Source organism: Cannabis sativa, chromosome 2, assembly GCF_029168945.1.
Source record: "Cannabis sativa cultivar Pink pepper isolate KNU-18-1 chromosome 2, ASM2916894v1, whole genome shotgun sequence".
In the NCBI taxonomy this organism is placed as follows: domain Eukaryota; kingdom Viridiplantae; phylum Streptophyta; class Magnoliopsida; order Rosales; family Cannabaceae; genus Cannabis; species Cannabis sativa.
This window is the reverse complement of record NC_083602.1, coordinates 1,057,617-1,074,382: the sequence shown is the minus strand read 5'-3', so window position 1 is coordinate 1,074,382 and position 16,766 is coordinate 1,057,617. Positions and strand designations below refer to the sequence as shown.

At 32.7% G+C, this 16,766-nt stretch overlaps 2 protein-coding genes across 2 annotated transcripts; both read right to left on the bottom strand.

The window, feature by feature from the left end:
* Nucleotides 1–331: 331 nt before the first annotated feature.
* LOC115719123 (2S seed storage albumin protein-like) lies at nucleotides 332–997 on the bottom strand. The gene has a single exon (XM_061108960.1). It carries the CDS (start codon nucleotides 937–939, stop codon nucleotides 511–513), a length of 429 nt encoding a protein of 142 aa, XP_060964943.1. The 5' UTR covers nucleotides 940–997; the 3' UTR covers nucleotides 332–510.
* Nucleotides 998–10,709: 9,712 nt separating this feature from the next.
* LOC115720828 (transmembrane 9 superfamily member 5) lies at nucleotides 10,710–16,176 on the bottom strand. The gene is made up of 7 exons (XM_061109753.1): nucleotides 15,827–16,176; nucleotides 14,179–14,219; nucleotides 13,352–13,940; nucleotides 13,127–13,258; nucleotides 12,200–12,356; nucleotides 11,628–12,112; nucleotides 10,710–11,126 (listed from the first exon to the last, which is right to left on the bottom strand). Exons 1-7 carry the CDS (start codon nucleotides 16,021–16,023, stop codon nucleotides 10,910–10,912), a joined length of 1,818 nt encoding a protein of 605 aa, XP_060965736.1. The 5' UTR covers nucleotides 16,024–16,176; the 3' UTR covers nucleotides 10,710–10,909.
* Nucleotides 16,177–16,766: the final 590 nt, after the last annotated feature.

Sequence of the window (16,766 nt, the reverse complement as noted above, 5' to 3'; positions counted from 1 at the left end):
TGTGATTAAAATACATTTAGTCATAATAAATTGTAATTTTTGTAACTAATATTTTTAGCCACAGACCTTTTAGCCACAATATAGGATTCATGATTTATAATTAGTCACAATTTCTTCACACAAATTATAAGTTTTGTTATGACTAAAAGTAAAAAAAATTATAAGTTTTAGCCACAGACCTTTTAGTCACAATATAGGATTCATGATTTATAATTAGTCACAATTTCTTCACACAAATTATAAGTTTTGTTATGACTAAAAGTAAAAAAAATTATAGTGAGTTTAGGTAGTATTATCGCTAAATTTTATTGTTCCACTAAACATTCCAACATTAATTAAGTGCCGATTTTATTATTCAAGAAAAGAGCCTTATTAAAAAAAACTCCTTAATTTACAAACATAAAAACAAAAGTACACTACAAATTAAGCACACGATAATGTGCATAATTTTATCCTCTCTCTCTTAATATTCTCTGAACATAGTTATAACTTATTATAACTTTATGATCTTCAATAGTAACGAGAATGGAATTGGCAAGTTCTAGGCTGCATGCCACACATAGATGGAATATTCCTAGCACTCTCCATCATCCTCTGCTTATCCTGACCCTGCTCCTTCTGAATCTCCATCTCCAACGCGGGGCAACGGCACCTCTCGTTGACATTCCTCAACTGGCTACAGCACTGATCCAGATGCTGGCTGTAGTTCCCGATCTCATCTTCTTCCTCAAACCGCCCGTGCATCTTCTCCCTCATGTACATTCTGCAGTGGTTCAGGTCCTGTCTCTGTCGCCTGCATTCCTGTTCCGAACCTGATCGACTGTAGTTTTCAACATCGTCAGTTTCTACAGTGGTGATCGTGGTTCGGAAGGCAACTGCATGAGCCACCAACATTAAAGCTGCGAACAAAGCTAGAGTGGATGATGAGATTTTTGCCATTGTTGAAAATGTTTTAGGGTTTTGTTGTTTGGTGGATGTGTTTTGGGGGAGTAAAGGATTGGTATATTTATAGGGTTTGCATGTAAAGTGTTTTTTTCTGCATGGATTTGACACATTTAATCTATACGTGTTAACCCTAAGAAATTTAATTCCACGTAAATGACTTTGTGGCTTTAATTCTCTGCATGCATGCATGCAATTTAGAGGTACGTGTTGTGTTGAAAGGACAGGTAATATTACAGTTTTGTTGGTATTTGTTAATTCTATATTATTCTGAGTATATATTAATTATTTTGGTGAAAACAATAATGTTGGCAGAGAATATTAGTACTAATTAATAATGAGTTATTAATGTTCTCATTATTTTATAGATAATTTATTTTGAAAAAAAAATGATTAAATAATGATTATACTATTTAATATATCTAATTTTTTAATAAATTTATTTATTGCAAAAATTATTTTCAAATAATGAATAATTAAAAATTATATTAAGTATTATATTATTATTTTTAATTCATTCATTTATCATAAATTCAAAGGTATATAGTTTAATTATATTTAAAAATATTTTGAATGCTAAAATCAATTTTAGCTCATAATTTTAATTTTTTTTACAAAAAACATAAAATTATTATACTAAAATATAGTCTAAAATAGTATTATTATATTGTGAAATTACGCATCTAATTCTATATGATATAATTTATTAATTATTATGAAATATTGTTAGTCGACCCTGAGCTAAGACGAAGGAGGCGGCCACCTTAGGCCCCCCACCGCTCAAGGCCCTATTTCAGAAAAAAAAAATTAAAATATAGTTAGTAATAAAATAAATAATAATACTTTTAATATTAAATATGTGTTGTACCTTAGTGGTAATTTGATTAGTGTTTGGTTGGGAGGAATGAAAATATAGGAATAGGAATGGGAATGAGAATAGGAATAGGAATGGAATGGAATAAAATTTAAAATGCATAAAAAAAATTGATAAAAAAATAATTAATTTTTTTTTTCTTGTTAAATTGGAATGGTCATTCCTTCCTTTTTAAAATGGAATAGCCATTCCACCAAAATGGTGGAAAGAGCATTCCATTGGAATGCCATTCCAATACTTTAAAATGCAACCAAACAAAGGAATGGAATGAAAATTGTTTCATTTCCATTCCATTCTATTTCATTACCTCCAACCAAACGCCACCTAAGAGGTTGAGAGTTGAAATCCCAACAGCCTCACTTATTTACTAGGCCCCAATTTTTATTTTTGCCTAAGGCCCAAATTAATATAGGGCCGGCCCTATTTATAAGATGTCACTTTGTAATGGTGCTAGTTAGGCACTATTGCTGTCTAATAGCTATCATTATGGGTAAAATTATCGCTTCTACATGATTTATAGAATATTGTTAGTCACTCTCAAAGCGTCATTTCTTAATGGTGTTATACATTATTGGTGTTTAATAACAGTGCTCACTAAATTTACACTATAATTAATATTTTTTTTATTTACTCATTTATCACTAATTAATCACTTTCATTCATTAAAGATTTTTAATATTTAATTAATTTTTCTGAAAAAAGTTTTTCAATCAAAATTTAAGTATTATGCTAACTTTTAAAGTTAATTCGTACTTTGTGATTGCAAAATTTGAGTGAAATATTACGCTCATTCATCTTTCAATAAACTAAATTTATCATAAAATTTACACCCAATACTAAAAAAAGATCAATTTTTTAGTAATAACCTTTTAGTCACAGTATAAATTTTTTGTGACTCAATGTGACTTTTAGTCACAATAAAAATTTACTTGTGACTAAAACATAGCATTTAAATACAAGTTGTCACTAATTTAGTTTTAGTCACAACAAGTATTGTAACTAAAAACACATTTAGTCACAACAAATTATTGTGATTTTTGTGACTAATACTTTTAGCCACGAATTGTTTAGTTACAACATAAGAATGATATAATTTATGATTAGTTACAAAAATTTTACCTTTAGTCTAAAAATTTTTTTAATGACTAAACATTAAAGATTGTCTATATATTATGTTGAAAAGATTAGATATTTTCCCAGTAGGATATTTTCCTAATTGTATATTTACCTAACCTTGGACACCTCATCATTTACCAAATCATGAGCTGTCATTTAGAAATCTCTAGAATTTCCTATAATCTTGGGATTCCTTTTATACAGCCAATCATTGGCTCAGGAAATATTTTATGGTTAGGATTTGATACTCATCTGTGTACTATATATACCATATTAAACTTTCTGTATATTCATTGAGGATAAAATACATTTAATACAAGATTACACCAGCTATATTTCCCCTGTTTTTCACTGTTTATTTCTCCCATTTATCTGCATAAATTAGCTTGGTATCAGAGCCAATGGCTTCTCCTGGTGATTCCTCAGTCAACAACGCCAGATCACAAGCTGTCGACGCTCCTCCTCCAGCTCCAGCTCCGGCACCAGCTGCTCCTGCGCTTCCTGCACCTCTGCTGCAACCTTTGGCCCCCATCACCATCCGCTTGGACAAAGACAACTATCCTTACTGGAGTTCCCAAGTTGTCCCAGCTGTACGTGCTCATGATCTTGACGGTTTTATCTTTGGAACCAGACCATGTCCGCCTCAGTTTCTTGATGCTCCTGTCGAACCAAATCCTAATATTCTGCAGCAGGTAAATCCCTTGTTCACAGTTTGGGTTCATACAGATCAGGCCATATTAAGCTGGCTCTTGAACTCGATTTCAGAAGCCATGCTTGGCCATGTCCTCCAATGTCGCATCTCTCATGAGTTATGGTCTCTTCTTGAAACCCTCTTTACTACTCAATCTCGTGCTCGTGTACTGCAACTGAGGTTTCAACTTCGGTCTCTAAAAAAGGGGTCTATGACCATTCATGATTATATCCTTAAAATGAAAACTTTAGCTGATGGTCTTAACTCTGCAGGACAAGCTTTTACTGATGATGACCTTATACTTTACATATTGGGAGGCCTTGGCCCAGAATATGATTCTGTGGTCATTAATCTCACGTCTCGAGGAGACCAACTAACTCTCTCTGAGGTGCAATTTCTTTTGCAAAGTCAAGAGATGCGTATTGATCAACTTAACTCAACCTCCGCTTCAGATCTGACTGCCCCCTCTGCTAACTTTGCTGCTAGAGGATCTGGTTTTCATGGCAGATCGTCAAACACAGGTAGAGCATCTGGTTTTCGTGGTCGTGGTCGTGGACGAGGCTGTGGTAATCAAAATCGTGTGGTGTGTCAACTATGCAACAAGCCTGGACACTCTGTTGTCAAGTGCTACTACCGCTTTGATATGAGTTTTACACCAGCTGTTAATCAACAGAATACTTCTCAGAACAATAATACAAATCAGCAGCATGGAAACAACACGAATCAGCAGGCATTCCTAGCCAATTCATCTCAGCATCCTCGTCCAGACGACACAAATTGGTATGTGGATAGCGGAGCCACAAACCACATTACCGATAACGCCAACAACATCCAAACTCCTGCTGAATACAATGGTAAGAGTCGCTTAATTGTTGGTAATGGGCAGTCCCTTGCTATTTCTCATGTTGGTAATTCAGTCATTAAATCTCATGGTACTTCTACACCTGTTAAATTGAATTCCATACTGTGTGTACCTAAAATTGCTAAAAATTTATTGAGTGTTTCTCAACTAACAAAAGACAATAATGCTTATGCCAAGTTTTCTGCTAATGATTGTGTTTTGAAGGACATGGATTCGAAGAGGGTTCTTCTTCAAGGGAAACTTAACAATGGACTCTATCAACTCACCACACCAGCAACTTGCTCTGCTAGTTACTCACCTTCCTGTTTGTCCACTCAAAAGTCTAGTGTCAACAGTCCTAGTTTCAGTCCTAATTTAGAGTCTGTCAAGTCTTGTTTTCAAGTTTCTACTAGTGAATCAAGTTTGTGGCATCATAGGCTAGGCCATCCTTCCTTTAATGTACTCAAGCATATTTTAATCAATGAAAAAAAATCTTTACCTTCTAATTCACAATTTTGTTCTAGCTGCCAACTTGGTAAAGCCCATCACAAATCCTATCCTGCTACTTTAAAAGAATCCAAGCAGGCCCTTGAATTCGTACACTCGGACATATGGGGCCCTGCACCCATTATGTCTAGGCATGGCTACCGATATTACATCCATTTTTTAGATGATTTTAGTCGCTACACCTGGATCTGTCCTCTTAAGACCAAAGATGAGGCTTTATCCACTTTCAAAACCTTTCAAATGCAGGTTGAAAAACAATTAAATACCACCATTAAAATTGTTCAAACTGATTGGGGAGGAGAGTATAGGAAATTTGAACCATATCTTCAATCCATAGGTGTGAAATTTAGACATCCTTGCCCTCATACTCATCAACAAAATGGAAAGGCTGAGAGAAAACATCGCCACATAGTTGAGACTGGTCTCACTCTCCTTGCCCATTCAAGTATGCCTTAAAGGTTTTGGTGGGAGGCTTTCCAAACAGCAAACTTTCTCATCAATCATCTTGCCACACCTGTTTTAAACTATAAATGTCCAATTCAAAAACTGTTTGGTCTTGTCCCAAATTATAAATTCTTAAAGGTTTTTGGTTGTGCATGTTATCCTTATCTTCGGCCTTACAACACAAACAAATTACAATTTCGGTCAGCAAAATGTGTTTTCATTGGCTATAGTCCTAGACACAAAGGATACTTGTGCCTTCACACCTCAGGTAGAGTTTATGTTGCTAGTAGTGTAACTTTTGATGAGTCAGATTTTCCATTTGCTAATGGTTTCACATACCCTACAGCACACACAGATTCTTCACTCTCACCTAGTCAATATCCCCAATGGTTACCATATTTGTCCACTGTAACTTCAAAGCATGCTCCTGGTGTAGTTGTTGTTGATAATGATCATTCTCAAGCTTCCCAACAAGATGAACATCTCTCGGGTTCACCTATTTCTCATCTACACAGCCCCATTATTCCTTCATCAACTCCACCACAATTCCCCAGTCCAACTTCCATCAAGTCTTACCCGACTATTCCCCTTCACATTGACCTGCCAATTTCACCCATCTCCCACACCAGACCACCATATCAGCAACCTCTAATTCAGCACCAAACAAATCAACTTCCTTGCCCCTCACCACGTCCAACACAACCCTCCCATCCTATGATTACTAGAGCCAAAGCCGGCATTCGTAAACCCCGTGTCTTTCATGCCTTTTCACCCTTACCGTTGGCTTTAATGACTGAATTTGAACCTGAGAATGTGCAGCAGGCTCTACGCAATCCGAAGTGGAAATCGGCCATGGACACTGAGTTTTATGCTCTCTTGAAAAATAAGACTTGGATACTTGTACCCCGTCGTCCAGGGATGAGTGTCATTGATAATAGATGGGTATATCGTGTCAAGCTCAACAAAGATGGGACGGTTCAACGTCTAAAGGCCCGACTAGTTGCTAAAGGTTTTCAGCAACAACCTGGAGTTGATTTTTATGAGACGTTTAGCCCCGTTGTGAAAAGCTCCACCATTCGAGTTATTCTTCATCTCGCTGCCTCTAATCAATGGGACATACAGCAGGTTGATATTGACAATGCCTTCCTAAATGGCACCCTCTCAGAAACAGTTTACATGGAGCAGCCCCCTGGCTATGTTAGTACTTCTCATCCTCATTATGTATGCAAACTGCAGAAGGCTTTATATGGTCTTCGCCAAGCACCACGGGCCTGGTTCGATCGTCTCAAACAGGTGCTATCCTCCATTGGTTTTTGCAGCTCTGTATCTGATCCTTCTCTATTTTTCTACAAACAAGGTGATGTCGAGTTATATCTACTTGTATATGTTGACGATATCCTTCTCACAGGTAACAAAAATCACACTGTTCGCGGTATTATTGCCAAACTTCAGCAGTTCTTTTCCCTCAAAACTCTCGGTTCTCTGAATTACTTCCTTGGTTTCGAAATCATTCGGGGGGCCAATGGTATTCATCTCTCACAGAGCAAATACACAATTGATCTTCTCAATAAAACTCACATGTTACACTCCAAGCCGAGTCCCACTCCTATATCTCAAAGTGACAAACTCAGCCTCAATGACAGCAAAATTTTTGATCAGCCAAGTTTCTTTTGAAGTGTCATGGGAGGCCTACAGTACTTGACTCTAAGTCGTCCCGATATTGCCTTCACAGTAAACAAGTTAAGCCAATTCATGCATAGTCCAACACAACACCATTGGAATGTTTGCAAACGCCTGCTTAGATATTTAAAAGGTACAATTGGTCAAGGCATTGTCTTCAAACCGTCAAAGGAGTGGAATGTCGAATGCTTCAGCGATGCAGATTGGGTCGGATCAATTGATGATCGTAAGTCAACTACTGGTTGCTGCGTTTATGTTGGGGGAAATCTTATAACTTGGTGTTCTAAAAAACAAAAAGCTGTGGCAAAATCCTCAACAGAGGCAGAGTACAGGGCTCTCTCACAAACTGCTACAGAAATTGCTTGGCTCAACTCTCTCTTCAAAGAACTCGGCATCAAACATAAACTGCCTGCTGTCATTTGGTGTGACAATGCTGGTGCAAACCAACTTTCATCAAATCCTATATTTCACAGCCGCACCAAACACATAGAGGTGGATGTGCATTATGTTAGAGATCTCATCAAGCAAGGTATCGTTGAAGTGAGGCACATTCCCACCTCAGAACAGACAGCTGACATATTTACTAAGCCACTGTCAACAAACTAGTACTCATACTTGAAAGACAAGCTTGCCATTGTTGATCAACCTAGCCAAGCTTGAGGGAGCGTGTTGAAAAGATTAGATATTTTCCCAGTAGGATATTTTCCTAATTGTATATTTACCTAACCTTGGACACCTCATCATTTACCAAATCATGAGCTGTCATTTAGAAATCTCTAGAATTTCCTATAATCTTGGGATTCCTTTTATTCAGCCAATCATTGGCTCAGGGAATATTTTATGGTTAGAATTTGATACTCATCCGTGTACTATATATACCATATTAAACTTTCTGTATATTCATTGAGGATAAAATACATTTAATACAAGATTACACTAGCTATATTTCCCCTGTTTTTCTCTGTTTATTTCTCCCATTTATCTGCATAAATTAGCTTATTATAGTGCATAATTTGTATTGAATTTAGCTCAAAAAAATAGTTAATACAACTTAGCTTACTATTTGCAACAAGGAAATTTAGAGCACTCTGCCTATGGTCCAATGCCCAAACACAATATTTATCGATTTCTAAAATCTTATTAAGTATTAAATGTAATATAAATTCTACATGCAACACACGATTTTTTTTTTCTAATAACCGACAACATTTAGGGTTTTTTTCATAAATGTACAACAAAAATAAAATAATTACAAAAACTGTGCCAAAAAAAATTATTTGAAAAACTTATACATTTTGAAAATTTATTACATAAAACTATACATTTTAATCATTAAATAATATAAATCATTAATGATTAAACTAATTACCATAAATAGATTTCTGTAATTAATGTTTCTAATATTATTTTGTAATATTTTATCTTTATGTTTATTATATTAATGTTTTAAAAATTATTATCAATAAAACATGTTTATTAAAATTAAAAATAAAGAATTCTGTAAAATTAACTAAATAAATAATAAACAGTCTTATAAAAATAAACAAATTAAATATTTTTTTTATTAAAGAATAAATGTTTATTATCTATATTAATATGAATTATTATAATTTAATACGTTTTTTTCAATAAAATACAATATCAAAATTATAAACGTTAATGTATATAAATATAAATCAATGCTTAAAATTACTACAAATAAACATGACACGCAGAGTGATATAATAAACATTTTTGAATATTATTATTTTGTTTATTAAATTAGTATGTTTAATAAATAGAAAACAAAATAAGCATATACATACAAAGTATTGTATATTATGTTTATTATAATTGTAAATATAAAAATAGACATAGCCAATTTATACTATACTAAAATAAATATATTTTCTTTTTATTGTGTCTATATATTTATTATTTTTTAATGATTTAGTGGACGAATTTTCTATTGAAATATAATTCTTACATCAAAAAATAAATAAACAAACATAACTTTATAAACTCCAAATATTATTTAATTAGAAAAAATAAACAGGATACAATAAACAAAAAAAAAAAAAGATAAATAGTTTTTTTATATATATTATTTATTTTCTAAAAAATTACTAAAAAATGAACATGGCACTAATATAATAAACTTATGTAAATATTATTATTTTGTTTATTAAATTAGTATGTTTAATTAATAGAAAATAAAGTAAACATATATACATATAAAATATTTTCAAAGATTTTTCAAACAAAATGTCATAATATATATATTATGAATATTAAATTAAACAACATAATAGCATTACCAATCTGATAATATATAGGACATATATGACATATTTTAATAAAAAAGTCATGATTATATATGTATTGATTTTGAAAAATATACCATACAATTATTAATGTACAGATTATATGTGTCATATTAATAATATTCTAATACAAATTTTATTATTAATGTACAGATTATATACGTAATATTATATATACCATGTCTAATACAAATTTTATTATTTATTAGTAATATTCTAATATTGATTATGGTTTGAAAGCATATTCATTAAATGTTGTACAATTTAGCCATAAAATAATTATAAAAAGGATAAAAACATAATTATGGTAATCATTCTCATTAAATACATCCAATATAATTAAATTAAGAATTTGTATGATTTTATGTAAAAATATTTTCAAATGTGTACATTGTAACAATTAATTTTTTTTGCACATTTTTTGTAATTATTTAAGAAAATGTATATATTTATGTAAAATGCCCCAACATTTATCCAATTACCAATATACTTTGTCATGAGTTAATACTATCTACAGTCTTAACTCTTTATTTTGTTGTCATAATTATTAGAGTAATTGGCAGCATAACACTTTATGTTTTAATTTTTATATACTTAATCCTTTTATTTTTTATTTTTTTTTTTTTTGAAGGAGAGGACATCGATGTGTCATAATAACAGAAAAATTATCGGCTCTGCATGCAATCAAGGCTAACAGGCAGCCATTCTTCATAGAACGACCCGACCCGAATCCACTTGAGAGCAAAACCTCATTTTTAAACTAATGATGAGCTCTAAGCTTTAATCCTCTTATCTTTAGTGATAAAACTCCTTTATGCTTATTTTTTTTTACAAATTTAAAGCTTTAGTTAAATATTACCGTTAAATAATTGGATGACCACTATGTACACTTGTGTATACGTGAAAGTAAAACTTCGAAACCAATACAGTAATAATCTAGTTAGTATTTAACGGTGATATTCAACTGACATTTCAAATTTGTAAAGAAAAATAAATATAAAAGGGTTTCGCCACCAAAAAAAAAAAATTAAAAGAATTAAGAGTAAAAAATTAAAGCATAAGAAAATTTCACTCAAATAACCCTAATTATTATATATAGTTTTTTTATTCTGGAAAATTATTATCATAGATAAACTTTATTGATTAAAAAAGACCATAGAAATACCAATTGGTAGAGTTAATATTTGTCTTGTCCTAATGTTTTCTCAAGTATTAATAACATCCACATTAGCAACTTCAATAGTTATTATGAATAACTTAAATGCATAATAATTACTAAACAATCATCAAACAAAAAACAAAAATGCCAAGTTCACAAATGAAAATGTGTGTTATGCATTTTAAAAGTTATATAATTGATTGTCAAAATTCTGTTTCTTTTGTTCTTTCTCTCAATGCCATGAGAATGCTAAAGCTAATTTTCTCTCTCTCTCTCTCTTCTATACAATCTCTATGTGAACATATTAAGGGGATGGAAATGGAAAGGTAGAATAAATTGTTGTTCATATGATTCATTCACTTTTAACAGCGCGATATACGAATCGAACAAAGATCAAGGAAGCACGAAAACTAACTGAGCCGAGCAAGAGGAAGAACGCGTAGCATATGCATGCATTGTAACCTATAAAGGAGCAAAGTTGCATGAGACCGTCCATATTCGACCTGAGATAGAAGAAAATGCCATAACCAAACATGAAAATCGCGGTTGAGCCCCCACACAACACCGATCTGCATAAGAGAGTGCAACGGATTACAGAGTTAGGAAAAGTAAAAACACTACTACAAAAAGGAAAATTCGGGTTCGGAAAAGTGTGATAAATTGTTCATATCATCGTCTAAGGTACCTATCAGTTTCTCTACTTTATTCTTCAAAATACATCATTGAAACTTTACTCTCTATTTTGTAGATCATTAAATAATATATTTATAATACACAATATTAAAATATTATATTTATAACTAATTTTACACTTTAAACTCAATAAAAGACACTAAAAATTATAAAATTTTATAACTATATACTAAAACCTATAAAAGTTGTAGCTACATTTAGCTAAATACTATTCAAATTAAATTTTTGAGCTATAATAACTCATCTATAGTATGTGCATATTTTTGTCGACTACATTTTTGTTAACTTTTCGCTATATTTTTACCTTGATGTAGTTATTTTACATTAGCTATTGTGAGTGCTCTGAAAGAACGAACGAGAAAAGGCGAGTAACATACCTCCACCACCATTGGTGGTCTTCAGCAGAAAGTTGAACATATGTCAAAACAATGCTTAAGATAGCGGTTAGAACGACGAGGATAGCGAACGTAATAAACAAAATGCCCGGCAATGTGTATATCTTGTATCCCCATATGCTTGCATACAAATGGTGTAATTGAAGAACAATCGCGCTGAAAGGTAAAAGACCGCCGATGAACATTTGAGTAGGTGTTTTCCTGTACCAAGCTAATGGGGGAATCTCTCTCGGGTACGGTTTTGTAGCACAAGGCGCTGAAAAGTCTGATCTGAAACGATGCCCGATTAGCCCCCCAAAGGCGAGCAAAGGGATGGCAAGAAAGAAGTATAAAAGAAGAACAACTAGAATGGTGCCAAATGGAAGTGCAGCAGTAGTCCCCTTAGCTATTGCAACCGTATTAACGATAGAGACTGTCACGAACAACGGGCCCACGTAGAGAACTCCCGTCAAAAGAACACTCCTTTCCTGATAATCAACAATGCTTATGTCAGAGAACAGAGTGGTGAATATGTGAAGAGAAAAAAGAAAAGTGGGAAATGTAGAACAATTTACCCATCCAGTCTCGGAAAATTGACTGTGGAAAGCGGCAGAAGTGTAGCCAGCAACCACGAATGTCAGAGCGTATACAATGGCTAGAGAAGTTAAGAGCGCTCCGCGATTGTAAGGATATAAGACTCCGAATAATGCCAGAAAAAATAAGATGCAAATCCTATAATAATGAAGAAAAACATTAACAATAAAGAGAAGATTCAGAACATGATCAAGTTCATGCAAATCGACTTTCAAGAGCTAAGTTTTCTGTTTTTCTTGAAAAACAAGGCCATGTGTACTCCCTATAATTATCAAAGACACATGAGACTCAGACCCTTGGATAAAATATACAAACAAGATGGAAACAGAAAAACATAGCACAACTTCAATAGTGTGTGAAACCAAAGATAAAGGTACAGATTCTATTTTGAATAAATAGGGATTTTTTTCTCTCCAAATTATGACTATTGTAGAGTTTTACCCCAAGCTTTTTTCTGTTGCAATAAATTTCCCTAAAGTATAAAAATTGTTGCAAATATTCTCCTTCAGTTACATTCTGGACATTTTGAAAACAATTTACTTATGTAGCCATAGATCACATGTATAGTTACAGTAAGAGAATCTATTTAACAACTTTAAACTACTAAAAATCTAGTTTATTAGCATTGAATACACGAACATTAGCTCTAAGAACGTACATATACATAGTCCCATAATTCATTGGTAGACCACTATTTAAACATTTATTTTTTGTCTAGGACTCTTGAGCTGGACTAGATTAATGTCAAGTTGGTGCTACATCCAGAAATTATTCAAAGGGATATTCACAACAATTTTTATAGTTTAGGAGAAATTTTCACGACAAAAAAAGTCCAGGAGGACAAATCTTATTTATTCTTCTATACTTATTGAGAGAGAGGAAAAACTTGAGCAAGAAAATTAGCTTACACAGTCAGAAACTGGGTTCCAGTGCCAATGACAGCACTAAACAATGGCATATTAGGAGGACATCTAAATACATCACCATGAATATGTTTCCATCCAACCTCCTTGTCTTCTTCTTCATCAATATTAGAACACCTATAATAATAAACATGTATAATCTAAGTTAGTTGAAGCAATATAACCAAGTAGTTTTTAACAATAGTTACAAGTGTTGTTGAGGAAAATTACTTTCTCAGATCATTATTCAGATGCCTCATGATAAGCATGATAAGAAATCCCATCAAGAGAAAAATGATGACAATTGAATTAATAAAAGAAAACCAATGTATTTTCTGACGAATTGGCGATAAAGAAGCCTTTGAGTATCTGTTCATTCTGTTCTCGAACTTAACCGAAGTCACATTCCAGTTGACAGAATAAGTGAACTCAACATCATCGATTTCAACATCTTCAGTTATGTCCAGAACATGATTAGGATCACTAAAAGCTTGAATTTCGATAACTTGGTTGTCATTGTAAACAGCATCGAACTGAACATGTGTAAATATATAATACTTGGTTGTATTCTGCTCGATATTCCAATTCTCTTCGACTTTTCCAACATATGCCCACAAAGGAAGGTCATCGTAATACATCTGAAAGTAAAAGTCTCTAATCACAGCATCCCTGAACTTGGCGATTTCGGCAACTTTAAGCTTTTTATGGCATAGGGTTTTGTGAATTTTTTCCTCACGGAAATTTAATTCATATAACGAGTTTGTCAAACGATCACCATTCAGAACTTCACCAATAGTTTCCTTTTTTCGAATTATAGGATCTGCAGAGAAAAAACAAATAATCAAGTTTATATTGCTAGGCAAATTATCAGTGTTTTAACTCCAAAAACATAGAAAAAAAAGCCAATGAGAACAACAACCCAATTGAATGGAGTCACATTATGTTAGTAACTTCTAGAAAGGTTCAATAAATTCACCATCTATTATATCAATCTAAACTGATTCTTCTTCCAAAACATAATACATGAAGAAATGTCATGTTATATCCCATATGCTAACCTGGATGGCAGAATGGCAAATCATAGTATTGGTAGGTTTCACTGCAACAGAATAAAACAATTAAAATTAAATGTGAAAATAAGGCAAGATTTCCATCATTGAAGTTGATACTTAATTCCTGAGGGAAAAATCTGTGGCAGTCTCATGAAACTGAAAATATGTGTTCTGAAAAAACAACAGTTATAGTGATGGTAAAGGCAACGATAATGACAACAATAATGGAATAGATTTTTAAAATTGATAAAAATAAAATTAAAAAAGACACGAGAATTTACATGTTTGGCAAGCAATTTGCAAACTCCACAAGAGGGTCATCAAAATTTCGACTAAAAAATATAAATAAGTGGGCTACAATACTCTCAAGTCTCAACCTCACAGCCCAAAATCCGTAAATGGAGTATAAAACTTATTGAGCTTCAAGAAATGGACAGCTTGCAATAAGCAAACTTCTGAAAACCACATTTTGAACAAGGAGTTTGTCCAACAAGCTTCGCTAACAACATAGAACCTATGAAGCTACTAAGCTCACAATCTTAAAGCGTTACGGTTGAAAGATTCAGTAAAAATACCTTAATTTTGAACAAGGTGTTGTTCAATTGCAAAGAGATAGCTAGTCACAATGCTATACATTTGGTGAAAAATTAAATATTTCGGTCAAAGTCATAGCATGCATCTAAAAGATACTAGAAGAATTAGAAAATGAATCACTTTTAGAGAAATTCACTCATTAAAGATCCACAGATAGAAGAATGAAGTTGACATGTGAACCGAGCCAATTCTCAGTAAAAAGTTCAAGCATTGCTTAAACTCGTTGCAGATCAGCTCGTACTAAAGAATGGTGGCACCTTTGACAAGAAGGGAGAGATAGTCTGCCAAATGTAATGTTGTTCTTCACTTTACAAGGATAACCTTGCTAAGCAGGGTAAGAAATGCTTCTTGGATAAGCTCCTTGTCCAAAATGCGTTGTCCATGAAACTTGCTTATTGCAAGCTCCTTATTTCATTACCCTCAAGAAGTTTGCTAATTGCAAGTCGCTAGCTTGCTAGCTTGTGGTAGGAGCTACTTGTATAAGTGCCCAAGTTGCCCATTAACTTAGGTACCCAAGTACAAAACATCTATAAATAGATGAGCTATACACACCTCAAGAAAGGGTAATGAAATGGTATGGAATGTCCTATTCCCACCTTAAAGTAATTTAGCGATCTCTCTGTCTGAGCAATGTTTCTCTTGTATGAGAGATACTATGGATGTACTTGGGACATTGTATTGTGAGCTTGAGACTATTTTTTCCACTTACTGATATTTGTTAAGAGCTTTTTTAGCACATTATTTGCCAAACCAAGTAAACTCTTATCTTCATTTCTATTCTTTTGTTTAAATTCTTCCACTATATTTGACAATGTAAAGATTGTTTAACTAACATGAACAACACAAAAACAATAGACAAAAGAGAGAGTAAATAAAACATTGTTAAAGTTCTAAATTACAATATGATATGAGCTAAAGCTTAAATCTTCATAAGCAATTTAGTATTATTATAAGAATAGATTAAAGGGACTCATGAAAATCCTACACTAACTTCACCACAAACTCTCATGAATTGAAATCAAAATCAACAAATTGGTCAACAGCTAAAGAAATTGGTTACCTGGGGTTGTTCAAAGGTCCAAGCTTGTTGACGAAGAAGGGTACAGAATCTCCTACATTGTAGCGGTGATTGTTGGGTAAAGCAGAAGCTGAATGAGCTATGAGTATTATAATTAAAAATGTCTTCTTTAACAGAAATTGGACTTGGAGAAGATTCCTCAAAAGGGGTTTACTGTGTATTGTGGCAGAATCCGCCATAGCTGAGAGTAAGATGAGAGGAGAGAGGAGAGAGAGTCAAAAGGAAGGTATTTCCCAATTAGTCATCGTCCCAAAATTCAACTCTCTCCAAAGTCCAAACCCATTTTTGTTAGATCTCTCAACTCAGGACAATTTTCCTTTTTTTATTTAATTATAATAATAAAAGAAAGAAATAGATATATTTACATTTATTTATATTTACTTTACAACATGTATTTTCAATACTTTGTTTTTTATTTTTATACCCAAATTTTAAATGGGTAAATACCATTTTGGACCCTGTGTTTTGTAAAAGTTGCAGATTAGACCATGTGTTTTGTTAAATGACAAAATGGACCCTGTATTTTCTAAAATAGTAAAAATAGGACCCTGAGCTTAATTTTTGACAACTTTTTTTTTTAATACAACCAGCTTGAAGACAATGCTTAATACGAACAAATACAAAAAATGTAAACAGCTTTGTCATAGCACTTTTAGATCGGATTATAATTAAATTTTATTTTGACAAAATATCAATTCAGGGTCCTATATGTACTATTTTAGAAAATACAGGGTCCATTTTGTCATATAACAAAACGCAGGGTCCAATTGGTAACTTTTGTAAAACAGAGGGTCCAAAATTGTATTTACCCATTTTAAAAATATATATTTAAAAAAAATATATTTACAACATTTAATAAAAATTAAAATTAAAACTTGGGGAGAACAAATTAAATCATTCTTAATAAAATTAGATGATTATA

Excerpts from the sequence above, each read along its gene's own strand:
- LOC115719123 (XM_061108960.1), bottom strand. The coding sequence starts at position 939 with ATGGCAAAAATCTCATCATCCACTCTAGCTTTGTTCGCAGCTTTAATG.
- LOC115720828 (XM_061109753.1), bottom strand. The coding sequence starts at position 16,023 with ATGGCGGATTCTGCCACAATACACAGTAAACCCCTTTTGAGGAATCTT. Across the intron at positions 12,113-12,199 it reads AATTTTCCGAGACTGGATGG|GAAAGGAGTGTTCTTTTGAC; the intron begins GTAAATTGTTCT and ends GTTGATTATCAG. Across the intron at positions 11,127-11,627 it reads GACCACCAATGGTGGTGGAG|ATCGGTGTTGTGTGGGGGCT; the intron begins GTATGTTACTCG and ends TCTCTTATGCAG.